The sequence below is a fragment of the Primulina tabacum genome, chromosome 5, assembly GCF_025594145.1.
Source record: "Primulina tabacum isolate GXHZ01 chromosome 5, ASM2559414v2, whole genome shotgun sequence".
In the NCBI taxonomy this organism is placed as follows: Eukaryota; Viridiplantae; Streptophyta; class Magnoliopsida; order Lamiales; family Gesneriaceae; genus Primulina; species Primulina tabacum.
Window position 1 is genome coordinate 24,089,900 of NC_134554.1, and position 22,876 is coordinate 24,112,775.

Sequence of the window (22,876 nt, forward strand, 5' to 3'; positions counted from 1 at the left end):
TTAAGGTTTATGATTGCATGTCATGAAAAAGTATTTTATGAAAATGTTAACGAAAATGTTTATGTTTATGCATCTTCATGAAAATGATATTTTAAGTACAAGTATTTTCACCGTTATATGTTGACTGTATTACGTATTACTCGTTATAAAGATTATGGTGTGTTGAGTCTTTAGACTCACTAGGTGTGATGGATGCATGTGGTATTGAGGGAGGACTTGATGAGTGATTTGACTGGACTGAAGGCGCACACAACCTGAGGACCAACGCTACATTTTCCGCATTAAGCTTTATGATTTAAGTTAAAGATTTTTAAGATTATTTATTTATGCTTTTGAGGGAATTTTGAGAGGTTTAGTATGGGCTTTACCTTTCAAATTATTGCTTTTTAGGTTTGGTAAAACAGTAGACGATTTTACTTTACGACTATTTCACTCGAATTTTTAAATACTAGTTGATTGAGGTTTTATTTTAAAAAGGGCAAAATATTTTATAAAAATATTTTCTTGTATTAAGTGAGTTGGCCGAAATATATATATAAAAAAATTTTCTAGTACTTTTAAAGCAATAAAAAGGACAGGACGTTCCAGTTGGTATCAGAGCAAAGGTCCTGTAAAGGGTTGTGCCACCATCAGCGCCGGGAAGATCAGTCGTCAAGCCTCAATTTGTAAGTTTACATGCTTTATATGATTTTATGATGTTACCTGCATGATGATATGAATATTATGATGCATGTTTATTAGCTTTTTGAGTATTTATGCTTTGCATGCTTAAACTGATAAAATGAATTAGGACATGTCGCATGATTAGGAAACTTAGATTTAAATGCATGTTGGTTACGTTAGAATTTGGAAAACATTCAGATAAAATGCCTCCTAGACGCATACCCGTTATCGAAAATCAGGCAGAGAACAGTGTTAATCGCCGAGAGAATAGTCAAAGAAATGCACCACCACCACCACCTCCTCCACCTGAGGATCCTGCTACTCGTGCATTAGAGGGCATGGCTCGCCTCTTCGAGCAGCCGTTACGGCAGCAGCAGTTACAGCAGCAGCAATTACAGCTGCAGTTACAGCAGATGCAGGAGCAGCCACCTAGGCCACCGCAGGATACTTATGAGCAGTTCCGGAGGCTAGGGCCGAAGGAATTTTCTGGCACCACCGATCCATTTGCTGCTGAGAGTTGGATCCGATCACTCGAGGTACATTTTCGCTATCTGGACATGGGAGATGCCGACCGTGTGAGGTGCACTACTTATCTGCTTAGGGACGACGCTTCTTTATGGTGGGAAGGAGCCAAGCATGGTGTGGACCTTGCTACACTCACTTGGGCACATTTCAAGACGAAATTCTATGAGAAATACTTTCTGCTGACGTCAGAAGCCGGATAAAGAGGGAATTTATGACTCTCCGTCAGGGAGACATACCTGTTGCTGATTTTGTGAAGAAGTTTGATTGGGGTTGCCACTTTGTACCCCTTATTGCCGGGGACGCGGAAGAAAAACTTAGGCATTTCAAGGATGGCCTATGACCTACCATTCGGGATAAAGTTATGATGATGCGTCCGGAGAATTATGCTATGGCAGTTACTTATGCATATCAGGCTGAGCAGTCCTTAAAGGACATTGACTTTGAGATTCAGCGCAAGAGGCAGCACTATCAGAATAACAATCAACCCAACAAGAAGCCAAATACGGGTCCTCCTAGACCTCAAGGGCCTCAAAAGCCCCAAGGTCAAGTCAAGAAGCCAGCGCCACCAAAGCCACAGAATCCGGGAGCACCAAAGCCTGCTGAGAGGCAACCATGCAAGGAGTGAAACTGTCTACATCTTGGCAAATGCGAGTTGGGATCATATAAATGTTTCTACATGCAAGGAGGCCGGTCACAAAGCTATTGATTGCCCAAAGAGGAAAGAAGCTACTACGGCCCGAGCTTATGTTATGAATGCCGAGGAAGCTGAGGAAGAGGCAGACACTATACTCATCACGGGTAATGTGGGGACCCGGACGCTAATCATCTTCTTAATCATCTTTGGGATTTAATTATCAATTAAGATAAACAAGGTCTAAAAATTTTTCTTTTTAAAATATAAGTGCGGAACGTAATGGAATTTAACTAATACACATCTCAGTATAAAAGTACAATATAATGTACAACAATTATTCAAACTAGTCTAAGGTTCAACTACTAGTTTCCAGTATTAAACCAAGTCTACATCCAAGTCCGGAATCACCACTCTAATCTCGATCTCTCATCATCCTCTTGACCCTGATCTTGTCCCACCTGTTGTCATGCACACATACAAACAAAACAACAGCCGGATACTCCGGTGAGAATAAATCCCAGTATAAATAATGTATACATGCAGTTAACTGAATTAACATAAAAGCATGAATTATATCTTATTACATGTAGCATAATCAAACAATATGTATCAATATCAGTCTGTAAATAAAACATGAATCGTAATCTACGAAACATAAATCAATACGGATATGTAAATCAAATTCTAGTCTCAATATCTAAAACTCGACTCATCTCTCATTCTAATATAGGGATCCCGGTGAATAAGAACGTAACAAGTCTCCCACCTACTACTACCAGTCGCAGTGGCGGTACGTTCTTATTTCTGGACTTTGGTCTAATCTATATCGAATAGAATGCTATCTGTATCTGAAGCATAACGATATACCAAACGTCCAGTGCCTTGGCGTATCTACCAAGACTAAGCCTATTCTGACAATGTGCAATGGGTCAGTGACAAGTCTGTCGAAATCTAACCCCTCTGTCAGTGACTCTTACTTAATAGCTCTCTGCTTTCTACTTCTAATTCAATAGAATAAACATACTCATTAAGACACAAAGGTATAAAAACAATACCATACAAGTATGTGGTTTAGGGAAACTCGAGTTAAATCTAACTCAAGTCGATCTCCCAATTGACATCCATTTATACCTTTCTCTTCTCGATCTGATGAAGACGAAGTCTTGTATTCCAATCTGTCCATATCCAAATCTGATAATGACAACCATATAAATACCATATCAGTATATAACTCAATTCAAGACCTGTTCTGATCAATACTCAAATCGGTATATAATCTGATCCATATCTGAACAAGGTACAATCTAATTCATATCAATGATATCACGATACAATCGAAATCATTACTGAATCTGATCAATATCAATCTACTGATGTTTCGACGGCATAACAATACAGTCACGATAATCCCGTCTATCCCAACATCACAGATATAATACCAGAATTCATAACCAGTATCAGTACAACTCAAAATCTGAATAATAACACAACTCTGATATAGAATCTCAACTAAATCAACTCTGAAATTCATAACAATTTCATAAACAGTATTCTTTAATCTGACTTCAGTTATACAATGTCTACTGTAGCAGAAACATCATATCTGATTCATATTCAATTCTGACAATATCATAAATTGAAATCATGTTTAAACGTAACGAAACTTACGTCCAGTTGTAGCCTGCATCGATAGGAATACAGTATTGAAGTCGGATTCACAATCGGACGGATGGATCTCCAAAATCTTCAATCACAAATTGAAATCCTTCCTCGGAGCCTTATCTTGATTCCTCTTTGAATTGTGAAGAAAGAATCGATTGTATATATATATATATATATATATATATATATATATATATACTGCATGCAACACCAGGAAACGTGGCTTATTTTTCATGTTGCACGTCAGACCGCGGGTGCGCTCACTTTTGCACCGCGGGTGCGCTCAGTGTACTGATATACATCAAATTTTCCAGAAGCTTGGACCGCGGGTGCGCTCTGTCTTTTAACGCGGGTGCGCTGACCTTACTGGAACAACACCGCGGGTGCGCTCAATCTCCAGTAGCAACTCTCATACCCTACAGTCCATACACCGCGGGTGCGGTATATTCTCACACCGCGGGTGCGGTCTTTCTTTACCAATAAACTCAATTTGCAACGGCGCTTCTCTACATCTGTTCTTCCATCGCCTTATTCATACTACATATATCAATTCAGACATATCAACAAGAATCTCGGGCATTACATTTCTCCCCCTCTAAGAATTGATTTCGTCCTCGAAATCGCACGTAATCTATCAATTCATATATGAAAAGCACTATATCAGAAAAAATGTATAACAGAGTTTAAATCAAAAACTCATCTCAATGAATCCATTCTGAAATCTTAATCTCATGACAAATTCTATCTTTCAGATAATCTCTTTGAGGCCCTGTCAACTTACTGTATTTTCAAAATAGAATAGTCTTTATTCTGAAAATATCTTTCTTGTACGGATCTGTGATTCTAAATTGGAATAATAATTCAAGAGTATAATATCATAATACCCTTCGAAATAACTCTGACCGAATCAATCTCACAATACTGGCTATACAACATCTGTATATACCAATCAACAGCTCATACCAAATCAATATCATTCGCTGATATCAGATCAGTTTATCCCAGTCAAGGATATATTAAATCTTCGGCTCCAAATACCAATCGTCATCATCCGACGTTGGCGTATTAAGTCTGTCTGGTCTGAGCTATCTTCATTCTCTTCTGAATTAGCTACATTTTCTTTGTCATATCTCTGATCAATTTAGATTAAAGTTCATATACCTCAAAGATATCATCTCTATATGAAAGAAATCTGTGGTACTCACTGTACAATATATCATCTGTAACTATTTCATTATCCATCTGAAAATCTGATAACTATTAGCATACAATAATTCACACAGCGACAATATGTCATATCAACTAGTGCTAGCATCCAGCACTGCAGCTCTCTGAATATCTCTCAATATCCGGATAGTACGCTCTGACTATCTGTCAGTCGGTGGATAATATATGAATGAGTTCAAGGTATATTCTGCCACAATTACAAAATCAATCATAATCACAATCTGATATACTCTACTTCGGCATTCTAGTCATTCTGACCACTTTTCTGACATCGATCTGTGTCATTTGGTCATGTTTGTACGTTATCTGGTACAAACTAATAGATATAGATTGAACAATCTGTCAATCACAATCATATTACATCACAATCTGGAAAATATTGCAGTGGTCTTATTACGAAATTCATCGAAATATACTCCCCATGTCTAGTCAAGAATATACAAATTCTGTAATAAATCTTCTGATCTCTATCTTTCTATCTTCATTTATTGGCGGTTCAGACATTTCAGTACAATTCTGCCAACATTTCAGCATAAATTCTGCCATAACTGATTTAATCTGTCTATATCAAAACTATCTGTTCGAATAATCATATACTTTCTGTTACCTGACGACTACTGAATCCATTTCTGTGCGCTTCTGACCCTATCTGTCATTTCCAATTCGAACTATTTGGTATAAACAATCAGTTAATAATATAAATTAAAGAAAAATACCTACCTGGTATTCGGTTCTGATTGTCGATATCAAATTCTGTTATACAATTCTGAAACATTTGACATCACAAGATAGTCATTCTCATACCGTAAAATCACATATCTGTCACTCTGATCGATGCTCTGTTCTGATTATTGAAATTAAGCTCTGAACATTCTGATTATATTTCTGATCTACTGAAATTCTCGAATTCAACTCTGATTCGGATTGAACTGTATATAATCTCAACGGTTCACATTGATCTGTATCAAATACGGCTGTAGAAATATAACAATACTCAGGCAGACACAAAATAACAATCGTATATGAAAATCTGTCAATTCAGACCAAACATAAATATCTGACAATTCTGATATTTCTGAAATTTCTGATATCGGTATTATTCTTATCTACTGATCATGATCTCAACTGTCTCAAAATCAATCGGTATACTAACTTCAGATATCGCATATTCTGAATACAATATGTTTCAAGCAGGATTCATATCTGAATAATTTCTGTATACAATAATCACAGTTCTCAGAGTATTCAATACAATCTTCAGATATTCGATTCAGTCAATCAGATGCTGTAAATATATCAAGCTATCATAGATACAACAAGCATGAAATCATCAGAATATCTCTGAACATACTGAAATATGCCACCGAGAAACACTAAATCAAATGTAACTCCTGGCCCGTACTCTTCTACTGATCTTTCAATTCTTTCACTTCATTCAGTGACATTCTGCACATTCAATATCATTCTGTACTGAATTCTAAAACACAACCAGTACCTGGTATCAATTCAATTCTGAAATCTATCTTTCTAATATAAAGCAAATCTGAAATCTTATCTGGCAATTATCAGCCAACTCGTACATCACTGGCAAATCTGCCAATGCTAGGCTCGATTTCAGTACATCTACTGAATACATAAGGATACCATCTGCTCCTTTCTGTATCAATCGAATCATAAACAATACAGATATCAAAGGAATTCTAAATCCAGAATCCTTACCGTGAAATCTTTACTCATCAGCCATATCTTGTCTGAATTTTATACTCTCCTGAAAGGAATCTATCATAATTCTGTACTTGTTCATCATATTAATATCAATAATGCAGTCAAATCAGAAAACACAAGTACATCATAATCTAACTCAATCTTATTCTCATCGTACTGTAGTATACAATATTTCACAGAAATCTCTGATATCCATCTTTCTTTCCAAAAAAAAAAAAAAATAAGGGAATCAATACTACTAGTACAATCAGACTCAATAGATACAGCATATCTCAATGCAACTCAGTCAAAGATGATCGTAGGGAATGCATTAGTATATATCAATACCTATGCCATATAATCATAAAAAAACAGTACCTGCCACTGTAACATTATGTGTGTCCTGTGTCTGTTCCTCGATCTTCTGCTCCCTAAAATCTTCGGGAACTTCTCTGAGGACAAACTCTAGCAAGGTGTCCCGGCTGTCTACAAATACGGCAACTACCAGTCACTCCCTGGCATTGCTCTGTGGAATGTCTCCCTCCGCAAGTTCTGCAATATACTCCAGTACAACTCGGGCTGAAATCACTAGAGCTAGACGAACCACTCAGTCCGCTCCCTAACTTTTTGAATGGCTTCTTTCGAGCTTTCAGCAAATCTTGCTTTCCACTCGTACTGCCGCGATCAAATCGGAGAGGGGATTGCTGTGTCTGGGGTTGCATCTCACACACCCTTTTTAGTTGTCTAATCAGACTCGCCTCCGCTCTCTTTCGCTCTACTCAAGGCATCAACAAAATGGTAAGGTCGCTGCATATTCATCAATGCAACTATCTCCGAGTTCAATCCTCTAATGAACTGATCCGCTACAGCTTCATCATTCCCAATTACATGAGGAGCAAAACGCAGTAGAGTAGAGAATTTAGCAACATATCCTTCAATATCCAGTTGACCTTGTCTCAAATTCTCAAACTCTGCTTTCTTGTCCTCCCGGTACGAAACTGAGAAAAATCTTCGATAAAATTCAGCTCTGAATATTTCCCACGAAATCACTGTACCTCTCTGTTCTAGCATTCTTTTACTTGTAATCCACCAACTTCTGGCAGTCTCTCGTAACTGGTGGAATATCAGTTTAATTCTCTGCTCATCTGAATAATCAAGTAATTCAAACCGTATTTCTATGTCATCAAACCAGTTCTCACAATCTTCAGACGTCTCGGTACCACTCAGGATCGGCGGCTGAAATAACTGAAATTCTTTCAACTGTATTTCTATCTGAGTTTCTGATACATCTATCTGTTCAGTCGAAGTACTACCCCTTTCTGGAATTCTCCGTGGAGTTATATCTGCTTATCAAAACATTAGTACTCAAATACTACAAATCTGTTCCAATATTTCTCTGATCATCTTACTACTGATCAAGAATCAAATCTGATTCATACTCAATAATACATATTACCAATTCAAATCAGATAATCAGGTAAACATGTATTTCAAAGCAGTAAATCATAGTCTCATGCTAGCATACATAATGTAAATCAACATTAAAATAAATCTCATGCTAGCAATCACATGCAAGGAAAGAAAACTCAATCTATCTACCCCGCTCATTCTCTTCTATCTTAGTCTAAAGGATCTATCGCTCTGATAGCACCTGTTGTGGGGACCCGGATGCTAATCATCTTCTTAATCATCTTTGGGATTTAATTATCAATTAAGATAAACAGGGTCTAAAAATTTTTCTTTTTAAAATATAAGTGCGGAACGTAATGGAATTTAACTAATATACATCTCAGTATAAAAGTACAATAATGTACAACAATTATTCAAACTAGTCTAAGGTTCAACTACTAGTTTCCAGTATTAAACCAAGTCTACATCCAAGTCCGGAATCACCACTCTAATCTCGATCTCTCATCATCCTCTTGACCCTGATCTTGTCCCACCTGTTGTCATGCACACATACAAACAAAACAACAGCCGGATACTCCGGTGAGAATAAATCCCAGTATAAATAATGTATACATGCAGTTAACTGAATTAACATAAAAGCATGAATTATATCTTGTTACATGTAGCATAATCAAACAATATGTATCAATATCAGTCTGTAAATAAAACATGAATCGTAATCTACGAAACATAAATCAATACGGATCTGTAAATCAAATTCTAGTCTCAATATCTTAAACTCGACTCATCTCTCATTCTAATATAGGGATCCCGGTGAATAAGAACGTAACAAGTCTCCCACCTACTACTACCAGTCGCAGTGGCGGTACGTTCTTATTTCTGGACTTTGGTCTAATCTATATCGAATAGAATGCTATCTGTATCTGAAGCATAACGATATACCAAACGTCCAGTGCCTTGGCGTATCTACCAAGACTAAGCCTATTCTGACAATGTGCAATGGGTCAGTGACAAGTCTGTCGAAATCTAACCCCTCTGTCAGTGACTCTTACTTAATAGCTCTCTGCTTTCTACTTCTAATTCAATAGAATAAACATACTCATTAAGACACAAAGGTATAAAAACAATACCATACAAGTATGTGGTTTAGGGAAACTCGAGTTAAATCTAACTCAAGTCGATCTCCCAATTGACATCCATTTATACCTTTCTCTTCTCGATCTGATGAAGACGAAGTCTTGTATTCCAATCTGTCCATATCCAAATCTGATAATGACAACCATATAAATACCATATCAGTATATAACTCAATTCAAGACCTGTTCTGATCAATACTCAAATCGGTATATAATCTGATCCATATCTGAACAAGGTGCAATCTAATTCATATCAATGATATCACGATACAATCGAAATCATTACTGAATCTGATCAATATCAATCTACTGATGTTTCGACGGCATAACAATACAGTCACGATAATCCCGTCTATCCCAACATCACAGATATAATACCAGAATTCATAACCAGTATCAGTACAACTCAAAATCTGAATAATAACACAACTCTGATATAGGATCTCAACTAAATCAACTCTGAAATTCATAACAATTTCATAAACAGTCTATTCTTTAATCTGACTTCAGTTATACAATGTCTACTGTAGCATAAACATCATATCTGATTCATATTCAATTCTAACAATATCATAAATTGAAATCATGTTTAAACGTAACGAAACTTACGTCCAGTTGTAGCCTGCATCGATAGGAACACAGTATTGAAGTCGGATTCACAATCGGACGGATGGATCTCCAAAATCTTCAATCACAAATTGAAATCCTTCCTCGGAGCCTTTTCTTGATTCCTCTCTGAATTGTGAAGAAAGAATCGATTGTATATATATATATATATATATATATATATATATATATATATATATACTGCATGCAACACCAGGAAACGTGGCTTATTTTTCATGCTGCACGTCAGACCGCGGGTGCGCTCACTTTTGCACCGCGGGTGCGCTCAGTGTACTGATATACATCAAATTTTCCAGAAGCTTGGACCGCGGGTGCGCTCTGTCTTTTAACGCGGGTGCGCTGACCTTACTGGAACAACACCGCGGGTGCGGTCTGTCTTGCACCGCGGGTGCGCTCAATCTCCATTAGCAACTCTCATACCCTACTGTCCATACACCGCGGGTGCGGTCTGTCTAGCACCGCGGGTGCGCTCAATCTCCATTAGCAACTCTCATACCCTACTGTCCATACACCGCGGGTGCGGTATATTCTCACACCGCGGGTGCGGTCTTTCTTTACCAATAAACTCAATTTGCAACGGCGCTTCTCTACATCTGTTCTTCCATCGCCTTATTCATACTACATATATCAATTCAGACATATCAACAAGAATCTCGGGCATTACAGGTAACCTAGTCATTTAACATTTTTATATTGCTTATTTCTGCATGAAATGTTAAATTGGTTATTAGAATTGAATTGTGATTAAGTTTCAACCTAGAATAAATTAGGTTGCATGTTCTACCTAGTTGGACTTAAGCGATGATTTTAGAAACCATAGAAAAATGATTCGAATTTTTGTGCCTTATTTTATGTGAAGGATGTTATGATTCCAAATAAAAAGTTTTAGGGCCAAAATTAAAGGAAACCATAAAAGGGGGTTTCGAAATTATTGGGGGGCCAATATGCAATTTTCGAAAATTTAAGGGACTTAAGTGCAATAATTCGAAAATTATGGGTCAATAATGCAAACTTAAAAGATTGAGGGACTAAAGCAAAACTTCTCTAAGAAATGTTTAAGTTCAACACGAAATCTTCATTCAACTTTGGGAATTAATGATAGTAAATCCTTAAGTGTCAACACGAAAAGAATTAAAAGACATTTTCACCGCAGGGAGGATCATCATTCTAGGTGTAGCTACCTATGCTTTGCTAGATTCAGGAGCTATACACTCTTTCATATCAGAAACCTTCATCAAAAGACTGAATATTACTCCTCAAGATATGGGTTTGGGTTTCAAAGTTTCGATTCCATCCGGTGATCAGATGCTCACGTCTAAGATTGTTAAGAATCTGGAGCTTCGTTTATTCAGAGATGTTGTTCGGGCAGATCTTATTGTGCTTCCTATGCCCGAATTTGATATTATACTGGGGATGGATTGGTTATCAGCGAATGGAGCGTCGATCGATTTTTGTCAGCGATCAGTATCTATTAGGCCACCCAGTGGTAAATCTTTTGTTTTTGAGGCGGCAAGAAACAAGCAAATGCCGCACATTATCTCTTGTCTATGTGCGAGGAAGCTTATTAAGCATGGATGCCAGGCGTATTTAGCATGTGTCACTACTACACATGAATCCATCAGCCAGAAGTTAGAAGATGTTGAGATTGTGAGGGATTTTCCTAGCGTCTTTCCCGAAGACGTTTCTGGCATTCCACCCGATCGTGAGGTGGAGTTCTCTATTGACCTTATGCCGGGCACTGTTCCTATATCTAAATCACCTTATTGTCTAGCACCCGCTGAAATGAAAGAATTGAAAGATCAAATTCAAGAATTGCTAGACAAAGGTTTTATTCGCCCTAGTTACTCTCCGTGGGGCGCACCGATTTTGTTTGTGAAAAAGAAAGATGGTAGTATGCGTCTTTGCATCGATTATCGAGAGCTCAATAGGGTCACTATCAAAAATAATTATCCACTGCCAAGAATTGAGGATTTATTTGACCAGTTGCAAGGAGCTTCGATATTCTCTAAGATTGATCTGCGATCGGGATACCATCAGTTGAAAGTCAAGGAGTCTGACGTGCACAAGACAGCATTTCGCACAAGATATGGGCACTATGAGTTTATGGTCATGCCATTCGGGTTGACCAATGCGCCAGATATCTTCATGGATCTCGTGAATCGCGTATTTCAGCCATATCTGGATCAGTTTATTATTGTCTTCATTGATGACATATTGATCTATTCCAAGAACAGAGAGGAGCATAGCCGTCATTTGAGGATCGCACTGCAGGTATTACAAGACAGAAAGCTATATGCAAAGTTCAGCAAGTGCGAGTTTTGGCTTGACAGAGTGGCGTTCTTAGGCCACATCATTTCTAGTGATGGCGTGGAAGTTGATCCGAGTAAAGTTGAGGCAGTAAAAGAGTGGCCAGTACCGAAGAGTGTCACCGAGATTCGCAGTTTCTTGGGACTAGTTGGCTATTATCGCAAATTCATCAAGGGGTTCTCATCTATTGCAGTGCCTTTGACATCTTTGACGAAGAAAAATGCTAAGTTTATTTGGGGACCCGAGTGTCAAGACAGTTTTGACAAGTTGAAGCAAGCCTTGATATCCGCACCAGTGTTATCTATGCCATCGGGGCAAGGAGATTATGTTCTTTATACCGACGCTTCTAAGCTTGGTTTGGGCGCAGTTCTTATGCAAAACGACCGAGTTATCGCCTATGCGTCAAGACAGTTGAAAATTCATGAAAAGAACTACCCTACTCATGATCTTGAGCTTGCAGCAGTAGTCTTTGCACTAAAAATTTGGAGGCACTACCTTTATGGGGAGAAGTGCAAGATATTCACCGATCATAAAAGTTTGAAATACTTCTTCACACAAAAGGAGTTGAATATGAGACAGCGCAGATGGCTTGAATTGGTAAAGGACTATGATTGTGACATTAGCTACCATCCGGGGAAAGCTAATGTAGTGGCAGACGCATTGAGTAGAAAAGCAGCAGTTATCACTCATTTATCACTCCAAAGACCGTTGCAGTCCGAGATACAGCGGTTTGAGCTTACAGTGTATGCTAGGGGCAAGGCCCCTAATCTTGCCACATTATCAGTACAGTCGACTTTGAGAGACAGAATTCGTGATGGGCAGTCTACAGATGAGCAGATGCAAAAGTGGATAGCAAGAGATGAAGCCAAGGGCCGGAATTTATATTCAGTGGTGGATGGTTTAGTCCGTTATCGAGACCGTCTATGGGTTCCTAGTGACGATTCTTTGAGAGATCTTATTATGAAGGAAGCCCACGACACACCATATTCCATTCATCCGGGCAGTACAAAGATGTATAGAGATTTGCAGTTGTTATATTGGTGGCCAGGCATGAAGAGGGACATTCTGAGACTTGTATCTGAGTGTTTGACTTGTCAGCAAGTCAAAGCAGAGCATCAAAGACCAGCGGGAAAATTAAAACCACTCCCTATCCCCGAGTGGAAATGGGAGAACATCACTATGGACTTTGTTGTGGGATTGCCAAAGACAGTTAAAGGATTTAATGCCATTTGGGTGATAGTGGATCGTCTTACGAAATCAGCGCATTTTCTACCTATTAAGACGACATTCACCATGGTTCAGTATGCCGACTTTTATATTCGGGAGATAGTTCGGCTGCATTGGATTCCTGTATCCATCGTTTCTGACAGGGATCCGAGGTTCACGTCGTCTTTTTGGAAAAGTCTGCACGCAGCGATGGGGACCAAGTTATTGTTCAGTACAGCGTTCCACCCTCAAACCGATGGTCAGTCAGAAAGAGTTATACAGACTTTGAAAGATCTACTGCGAGCATGTGTTATTAATTTCCAAGGCAGTTGGGAACAAAAATTACCTCTAGTGGAGTTCACTTATAATAACAGCTATCAAGCATCAATAGGAATGGCTCCTTTCGAGGCACTCTATGGAAGGAAGTGTAGATCTCCTATTCATTGGGACGAGGTTGGGGAAAGAAGAGATATTGGTCCAGATGTGATTGAAGAGACAGCTGAGCTTGTAGTCAGAATTCGTGACAGAATGAAGACTGCACAAAGCCGACAAAAGAGTTATGCGGACAAAAGACGAAGGAACTTAGAGTTTGCAGTGGACGATCATGTATTTGTGAAAATAACACCCATGAAGGGTGTTATGCGTTTTGGCAAGAAAGGCAAGCTTAGTCCAAGATTTATAGGACCGTTTGAGATTTTGGAGAGAGTCGGGACACTAGCTTATAGAGTGGCATTGCCACCCGCACTTTCTGGAGTTCACAATGTGTTTCACATTTCGAGCTGCGAAAGTACATGTCTAACCCGTCACATGTGCTTAATTATGAACCTCTTCAACTAACTCCAAATATGTCGTATGAAGAAAGACCTGTCCAGATTCTGGCTAGACAAGAAAGACGATTGCGTAACAAAGTCATTCCAATGGTCAAGGTCAAGTGGCTGAATCACTCGGAAGAGGAAGCTACTTGGGAAACCGAGAAGGACTTGAAGAGTCGCTATCCGGATCTATTCGGTAAGTTCTAATTTCGAGGACGAAATTTTATTTAAGGGGGGAGGAATTGTAAGGTCCAAAATTAAGACGACGTAATCCAACTGCATGCGAATCTAGGAAATTATGAAAAATTGAGTAATTAATTGATTTTAGTTGCTAATTAATTATGTGACATACTTGTTTATATGCTGAATTAGACTTTTATTATCATCATGCATTTAGTGGTATTTTTAGGAATATTCAAGTGACGATCGAGGAACGGGGACCGGGGACTGAAAACGAAAAATGAAAAACGGGGACTGGGGCGTTGGCTAGGTCCCTAGGTGTGCAAAACTTAGAACCCATGCAAGGTATGATTCTCGGCCAGCATGGGGTCTCATGGGAGGGCTTCGTTTTATGGTTTGGTTTGGTTTCTTGGTAAACTTAGGGTCCAGTAGGCTAATTTAGGATGTTGGTCAAGTTTTGGACCAACATGGTTCGGGGGTAACTCGTGAAAATCGAAAGTTGGCTCGGGGTCGAAGTTTAGGTGTCAAGTTAGAGTTTTAAACTAATTAAAAATTGGAAAACGGCTCACGGGGGTCGAGTCGTGGTCCATAAGGGCTAAAATAATATAAAAAGACTAAATTTAGAATTTAGGAATTTTATATTAAAGTTTGGTATTTTTCGGGATTAAAACACTGTTAAAACAATTAAGAAAAGATAATTGAAAAAGTCTAACATTTAAGCCAAATAAAATTATGAAAAAAATCATGTAAGCTTAAATAATTATTTGGGACATGTTAGAGTCATGAAATCAAGGAAAAAGTCGAAAACGTAAAATGTCGAGTCCAGGGGTAAAACGGTCTTTTTACACCGGGAAATTAGTAAAGGCCATGGCAGTGCCCTAAATGCTATTTTTACGAAAATATGATTATTTTTAACTGTTTATGAATTTTTCATGATTAAATGATGATTGTTAAATGTCTAAGGGATTTTTATGGTTTAAGAAGACCGTTAAAATACATGTTGCATGCTTGGTTTCAAAAATGAAAAACGTAATGATATTCATGATTTTTCTAAAGTGATGTGAATGAAAAATGTTGAAGGATGTGAAATAATTGTGACTAATTCGTTAATGTTGGCGACGTCGTGAGGGTTATGGTCCCAGTGGGAGCCCGACGATCGTGTTTCCATCATTACGAATATGTGGTAACGGATATGTGGTAACGGTTTTGTGGTAACGGAAGAATGGGAATATCGTGAGGGGAAAAGGCCCCAGGGGGAGCCCATTTATGGGAAAAGGCCCCAGAAGGAGCCCCGACGATCGTATTTCTATTCGAATCATGATAGGCCAGGGCCCAGTTGACCGGTGAGAGTGTTGCTGGTGTCCCCCGCCGCCCAATACTGTGGTTTTATGTAGATGGATCCATCGACCCTCATGAGCATGATCAGGAAAGTCACAATTAACGATCTGAATTCAACAAAAGAAAAGAGAAAAAGAAAAGAAAAATGTTCATGATCATGTTAAAGGTTTTATGTCATGTCATGTTGAGGAAAGGAAAAAAGTTAAGGTTTATGATTGCATGTCATGAAAAAATATTTTATGAAAATGTTTACGAAAATGTTTATGTTTATGCATTTTCATGAAAACGATATTTTAAGTACAAGTATTTTTCACCGTTATATGTTGATTGTATTACTTATTACTCGTTATAAAGATTATGGTGTGTTGAGTCTTTAGACTCACTAAGTGTGATGGATGCAGGTTGTATTGAGGGAGGACTTGATGAGTGATTTGACTGGACTGAAGGCGCACACAACCCGAGGACCAGCGCTACATTTTCCGCATTATGCTTTATGATTTAAGTTAAAGATTTTTAAGATTATTTATTTAAGCTTCTGAGGGAATTTTGAGAGGTTTAGTATGGGCTTTACCTTTCAAATTATTGCTTTTTTAGGTTTGGTAAAACAGTAGACGATTTTACTTTACGACTATTTCACTCGAATTTTTAAATACTAGTTGATTGAGGTTTTATTTTAAAAAGGGCAAAATATTTTATAAAAATATTTTCTTGTATTAAGTGAGTTGGCCGAAATATATAAAAAAAAAATTTCTAGTACTTTTAAAGCAATAAAAAGGACAGGACGTTCCAAGAAGAACACTGACGCAGAGTGTTGATCGAAGAGTGGTCGTGTTTGTTTTAAGCAACACGTTTTTTTTATTTTATGCATCTAGTTTTTATGTGGTTTGTTTTGATGCATTTTTAATTCCCTTGAGTGTCAAGGAATTTGGTTTTGTTTTCTCACTAGTATTGTTTTGGTGTAAACGATTTACATAATTTTTCTAGTGAATTTTTTGCCATGAGGACATCGCACAAGTATTCGTACTTGTGCATAATTTAAAACTGATGTTTATTTATTAAAATTATATTTGTGTGTTAATACTAAATTTCCGCTGCATGTTGTGTGCTTGTGTTGACATCACCAGAGCACAACACTAACTTCTTATACACACATTATAATATTTTAATTTCCTGTACGTTTATGAGCAACAATTCCTTTCAAGTGGTATCAGAGCCAACGCTTGATGCACTAAGTGATTGATTCTGGTTTATTGTTGTTTTTGTTTGCAGGAAATTTTACAGAATCCCAATGGACGTACTGTCTACAAACACTGCTATTTTGAAGGAAAAATGCTGGCAGCATGTCAACCCGCACGGTGTTGCCTCAGGTGTTGCAACACCGGGCCGCAACACCACTTCAAAATCCTTGTGTTTCAATGCTAAATCTCACAATGAGTTAGGTAATCATGAAATCCAGGATACTGATTCTGATGAACTCACATTTGAAAGTGTGCAGGCTATGTATGAAGAGCTATACGAAGATTGGATCAAAAGAAATAAAATAAATTCTATGCTCTCAAAGGAAAATACTGAGTTAAAGAGTAGCGTGTCTCGACTGGAAGTCTTGTTGAGTAAGAAGGACCTCGAACTGTGCAAAGTCAAGGATGATCTTGAGAAGGCCACAAAGACTATTGATAAATTCAGCTCAAGTGCATCAAAACTTGACTCAATGCTAACTATGGGAAAGGACAACAGAACTGGTCTTGGATATGTTGAAAGCACATATGAACATGGTGAAACTTCCAACTCTAAATCAAAATCAACCGTGTTTGTAAAGGCAAGTGAAGACTGCTCTGTCCTCTTAATAGTTAAACCTCCCATGAAGACTCTGCCAATCTCAAAGCAAGCCTCGGAACGATTGCTGAAACAAAACAGAGCTTCCTCTTCTCATTTGAAACTTGACTCGCCAGTGAAGATGCCACAAACCAAGAAGCCAGTGTCAACTTCTAAATCAAAGCAAAGAAAGCGACAATTTATTTGCCACTACTGTCATAAGCCAGGTCACATCAAACCTTTCTGTTTTAAACTGAGAAATGACTGTATGAACTGGCATGAAAATCTGGTGTTGCCCACTGTGTTGCCCAACACCAAGCGCAACACAACAGTCAAAAAACCTCATGTGAAGAAAGTTTGGGTACCAAAAGCTGTTATTCATTGCAATGTCATTTATACTTCTTTAAAAACTAACATTGCAGGTGCATGGTACTTTGACAGTGGGTGCTCACACCACATGACCGGATCTAAAGGACACCTCACGGATTATGTTGAAGTAAAAAGTGGGCGTGTAACCTATGGTAGTGGTGCCAAAGGAAGAATTGTAGGCAAAGGAACCCTGAATGTTGACGGGCTTCCTGAACTTCATAATGTTCTACACGTTGAAGGACTTAACTCAAATTTAATAAGCATAAGTCAACTTTGTGACAATGATTTACATGTTAAGTTCAATAAAAATAATTGTGAAGTTTTTAATCATGTCAATGTTTGTAATGTCAAGTACTCGTTCTGCTGACAATAGCTATCAATTGGGAGAAGGTGATGGTTGCCTAAGTGCCAATATGAGTGATTTAGACCTATGGCATAAAAAACTGGGACATGTGAGCTTCAAGACTTTGAAGAATCTGTGTAAGTTTGATGCTGTGAGAGGTATGCCAAATTTAAGTTCAGGTAACTCATATGTCTGTGGACCGTGTCAGAAAGGTAAACAAACTCGTGTTGTGAACCCGGTGTTGCAACACTTTGGGACAACACGGTGCCTTGAACTCTTGCATTTGGATCTAATGGGTCCGATGGAAGTTGAAAGCTTGGGTGGTAAGAAATATTCGTTTGTTTGTCTTGATGATTTTTCACATTTTACTTGGGCAAGTTTTCTTAGAGAAAAATCTGATACATTTGATGCTTTTAAGAAGTTGCATGCTAGGATAACAAATCTGTATGATATAAGGGTGGTTAAAATAAGAACCGATCATGGTGAGGAGTTCGAAAATTCTCATTTTATTTCTTTGTGGCATAAGAAAGGTAACACTCATGAATATTCATCTCCGAAGACCCCTCAAAAAATCGGCATAGCTGAAAGGAAAAATCGAATCCTCCAAGAAATGGCTCAGGTCATGCTTAGTTCTAAGAATGTGTCAAAATGTTTTTGGGCCGAAGCATTAAATACGGCATGTCACATTTCCAACCGTGTTTATTTAAGGAGTGGTTCTACAATGACCTCATATGAGATTATCATGGGAAGAAAACCAAACCTTAAATATTTTCATATTTTTGGATGTGTAGGTTATGTGTTGAATGATAGAGATCATCTAGCTAAATTTTATTCCAAAAATGATAAATGTCTTTTTCTTGGATATTCTACTAATAGTCATGCTTATCGTGTATTTAATCTAAGAACTAGGACTACAATGGAATCAATTAACGTTGTTTTTGACGATCTTGCGGATCTGACAGTTAAAACATCGGAGAATGATGTAGAAGAATTGCTGGATATAAGTGAGGCACTGACCAGAAACAATGTTGAGTCTGGTGTTGAGACCAGTGAAGCAACACCAAGCATAACACCGCCTCGGAACCGAACAGAAACTGTGGATAATGATAACGATGATGATGATGATGTGGTAATCAATGGTGGAAAAGAAATTCCCAGCAAAATTTAAAGAATCACTCATCATCACAAATCATTGGTGAACTACATGAAGGTGTGCAAACTAGGAAAAAAGAGAAGGTTGACTACCGAAAGATGATTGGACTAATCTGCATGAGCTCCACGTTTTCTCAGGTAAGTCACTCGTGTTTTGTGTCTCAAATTGAACCCAAGAATATTAATGATGCACTAAAAGATGAATTCTGGGTCAATGCAATGCATGAAAAACTTGAACAATTTGTGCGCAATGATGTATGTGATTTAGTGCCTAGACCTTTAAATACCAATGTTATTGGAACAAAATGGATTTTCAAGAATAAAACAGATGAATCTGGTAACATTGTTTGGAACAAAGCTCGGTTGGTAGCTCAAGGGTATACACAGGTTGAGGGGGAGGATTTTGATGAAACCTTCTCTCCTGTAGCCCGAATTGAGTCAGTCCGACTGATGCTTGGCATAGCATGTCATATGCACATCAAATTGTATCAAATGAATGTAAAAAGTGCTTTCTTGAATGGAATTCTGAATGAGGAGACCTATGTTAGTCAACCTAAAGGATTTGAATATCCCCACCACTTGGACCATGTCTACAAATTGAAGAAGGCTTTGTATGGACTGAAACAGGCTCCAAGGGCATGGTATGGTAGGTTGGCCGAATACTTGATAAACCTGGCCTTCAAACGAGGTGAGGTTGACAAAATCCTTTTCATTCAAAAACTGAAATCTGATATTTTGATCTGTCAAGTATATGTAGATGATATTATTTTCGGTTCTTCATCTAAAATACTTGTGAATAACTTTGTGGATTGCATGTCATCACAGTTCGAAATGAGCATGGTAGAAGAACTAAATTTCTTTCTTGGATTACAAGTTAAGCAATTTCATGATGGTATATTGTGACAACTCAAGTGTTATAGACATTTCTAAGAATCCTGTTCAACACTCTCGAACAAAACACATAGACATAAGACGTCACTTTATTCGAGATTTGGTTGAAAAAGGCATAATTCGACTGGAATTTGTTAGGACTGAGAATCAACTGGCTGATATATTCACGAAACCTTTGGACTTTGAGAGATTTTCCAATCTTCGAAAGTCTCTCAGCATGTGCGTACAATAATCACACACACATGTTGTCATTGGTGTTGCCAACACCGGTGACAACACCATTTTTGCATGTATTTTTTTATGATGTTAGGCATACTGCATAATCATAATCATCCTATTTATTTGTTTAATGTCTGAACAGTGAAGGCAATTTTTGAAAGGTACTCTCTGAGTGTTCATACTTCCAATCAAATGTTGAGGAATAAATTATGCTCAATCCAAGGCATCGAGTAGTTGAGGATATTCATGGAAATCGTGATCTTGTCTAATGTGAAAAAATGACTTGGAAAATGTGAGCATAAGGAGAAAAACAGAAAAGAGGTAAATAAAAAAATTGTTTAGAAGAAAATGAAAAAAGCTACCTAGAGGAGTCCATTGAAGACCGTTCTTCTAGTGTGGGAGCTACCAATTCTAAGTAAAAATAGTAATGGAAAAAGCTACCTAGGGGAGTCCATTGAAGACCGTTCTTCTAGTGTGGGAGCTACCATTTCTGAATCAAAATAAAATTTTATGGAAGTTTGAATAAAACTCAGTGGTGTTGCCAGGAGGTGTTGCCAACACCAAGTTCTGACACAGCACAGTTTATACACTGTCTGACATTTGATAATTCATCATATTGGAGGCATATTTAGGACATGCATATTGATTTTTGTTTCGTGAATTCATCATGTGCAGTGACATATCAGTGTTGACCTATGACAGTTGATAAAAACCTTGATTACCTAGATTTTGAATTTATGTGTATACTTGTGTCAGTGAGTTATAATCGACGTGTGTTTTACTGGATATTCTTTTGAAATCGTCGTAACACGAGTTTGAATCAATTTTACTGTTTGTTTTTGGGATAGAACCGTAATTAGTGTTTTGGGTAAATTTCGGAAATATTACCTTTACCATGTGGATTTTTCGGTGCTGAATGATTGAATCGAATTTTTGTGTAAGAGTAAATATGTTTTGTTGTCGTTAAATGCCTGTTAATTACTCTTGCTTATTTTCACTTGCTCTCGCATCTTTCCTTACTCTCGTGATTTCTTTGTGCGTTTTTGTGCGTAACTCCTGATATACCTTTATAATTTTCTCTCACAATTTACAGGTGGCTGAAGATACTGCTGATGTTGAGTCCGATGTTGTCAACATCGCTGACAACATTGACTCTTTTGATTATGATGTGAGTCATTCTGTCTCCACCAAGTTCTATACTGAAGCTTCCTTAGTCCTATGGCCTCTCTATGTGAATAGAGAATTTATTGAAAAGAAGAACATTGACATGAAGGCGTATGACCAACAAAATTTGATGACTTAAGTCCTTCAAAGATCAAAAAACTATTTGCTATGATTGTCAAGTTCTCCCCGAGTGTCATCAATGAATTCTACAATACCCCCGCGGATGAGGAAAATGAAATCACGGAAGAAATCAATGCTATCACTGATGTACTCATTTTTCTTCCCTGATCTTTGGGATACTGGAGCTATAGGGGTTTCTCAAAAAAGATGATGATACCCTTTTTGATGTGAGTGAAACCCTCAAGATCGCTTCACCTTATTTCAAGGGTAACAGGAAACTGGACCTACCTTGGTCAGTTACTGGTGTTGCCACTGGTGTTGGCAACACGACGTCCACATCCATTTCCACTCTCAATGGATTTTTCATGCTCTATGCTTCTCACTTAAAAGCTTAAAATTGACTTTGATCTACAGCAGATTCAAAAGGCCAAAGGATTCATTACTTACTACGTGGCTGAGTACAGTCTGCTTTTGGAAGTTGTCTTACATTCTGGTCAAAAAGGGGGAGTAGGAGGACCAAAAATACAAAAGAATGATGCTGAAGTATCTGGAGTTGCTGAGATTGAATGAATACTTATACTCTGTCTTTAATGTTGTTTTTGGGTTGCTTTGCGTGATTAATGAATTTCTCATTCGTATGTCTTCTTATGTTTTCGGGTCTCCTAATGATGGTGTTGAAAACACTGTCAACAACACCAGTGCTTTAACATGTTTAATTCAGAGGGAGATGAACTTTAACTCAGGGGGAAATACACTCTAACGCAGGGGGAGCTTAACTGACTGTGAGGCTTACCAAGATTATCATTTTTGGATGTTTTGTCCATAAAGGCAAAAAGGGGGAGATTGAAAAAAATATTTTATTCTTTTATTATTTTGATAAATTGATATCATCAATTTAATATTTTGCCTTTCTAGATTATGAAATCTTGCTTGATTTATTTCTAAATGATAAGATCTTGGTTGATTTATATCTAGATATTATAGGATTTGTTTTTAATATTATTTTATCTCCAATATATTTTATCTTTGTTTGAAAATGTTTTATATCTAATGAAAATCTTGTTTCCATATTTTGTAGGACTCTTTTATGGATTAACTTTTAGGTCAAACCATTGATATAAATATGTATAGCCTCACAGCCGTACAAGGGTGGTTGTGGAGAGAGAAAAAAAAGGCTTTAGAGAGAGAGAGGTTTTGGAGAGAGAAAAAGTGTGGCAGAGAGGGGCTTTTCATAACGTTGGACATAGAGCTTTTCATTGAGAAGAAAAATCACAAGAAGTCCAACATTTATTTTGCTCTACAGTTTTTGTGTGATCGTGTGATCACTTTGTTTTGGAGAAGAGCTGCTGGAGTTTTTGGGAGTGCACGTGTAGGT

General features: G+C 37.7%; 1 protein-coding gene across 1 annotated transcript in view; it reads left to right on the plus strand.

Moving 5' to 3' along the window:
* Positions 1-22,071, plus strand: part of LOC142544285 (uncharacterized) — a 38,232-nt gene extending 16,161 nt beyond the window's left edge. Inside the window, exons 2-8 of the mRNA XM_075651347.1 lie at positions 16,701-17,835; positions 17,933-18,113; positions 18,747-19,084; positions 19,246-19,800; positions 21,311-21,385; positions 21,693-21,818; positions 21,916-22,071. Of these exons, the coding sequence (XP_075507462.1) occupies positions 16,701-17,835; positions 17,933-18,113; positions 18,747-19,084; positions 19,246-19,800; positions 21,311-21,385; positions 21,693-21,818; positions 21,916-22,071 (2,566 nt within the window). The remainder of the gene's footprint in view (positions 1-16,700; positions 17,836-17,932; positions 18,114-18,746; positions 19,085-19,245; positions 19,801-21,310; positions 21,386-21,692; positions 21,819-21,915) is intronic.
* Positions 22,072-22,876: the final 805 nt, after the last annotated feature.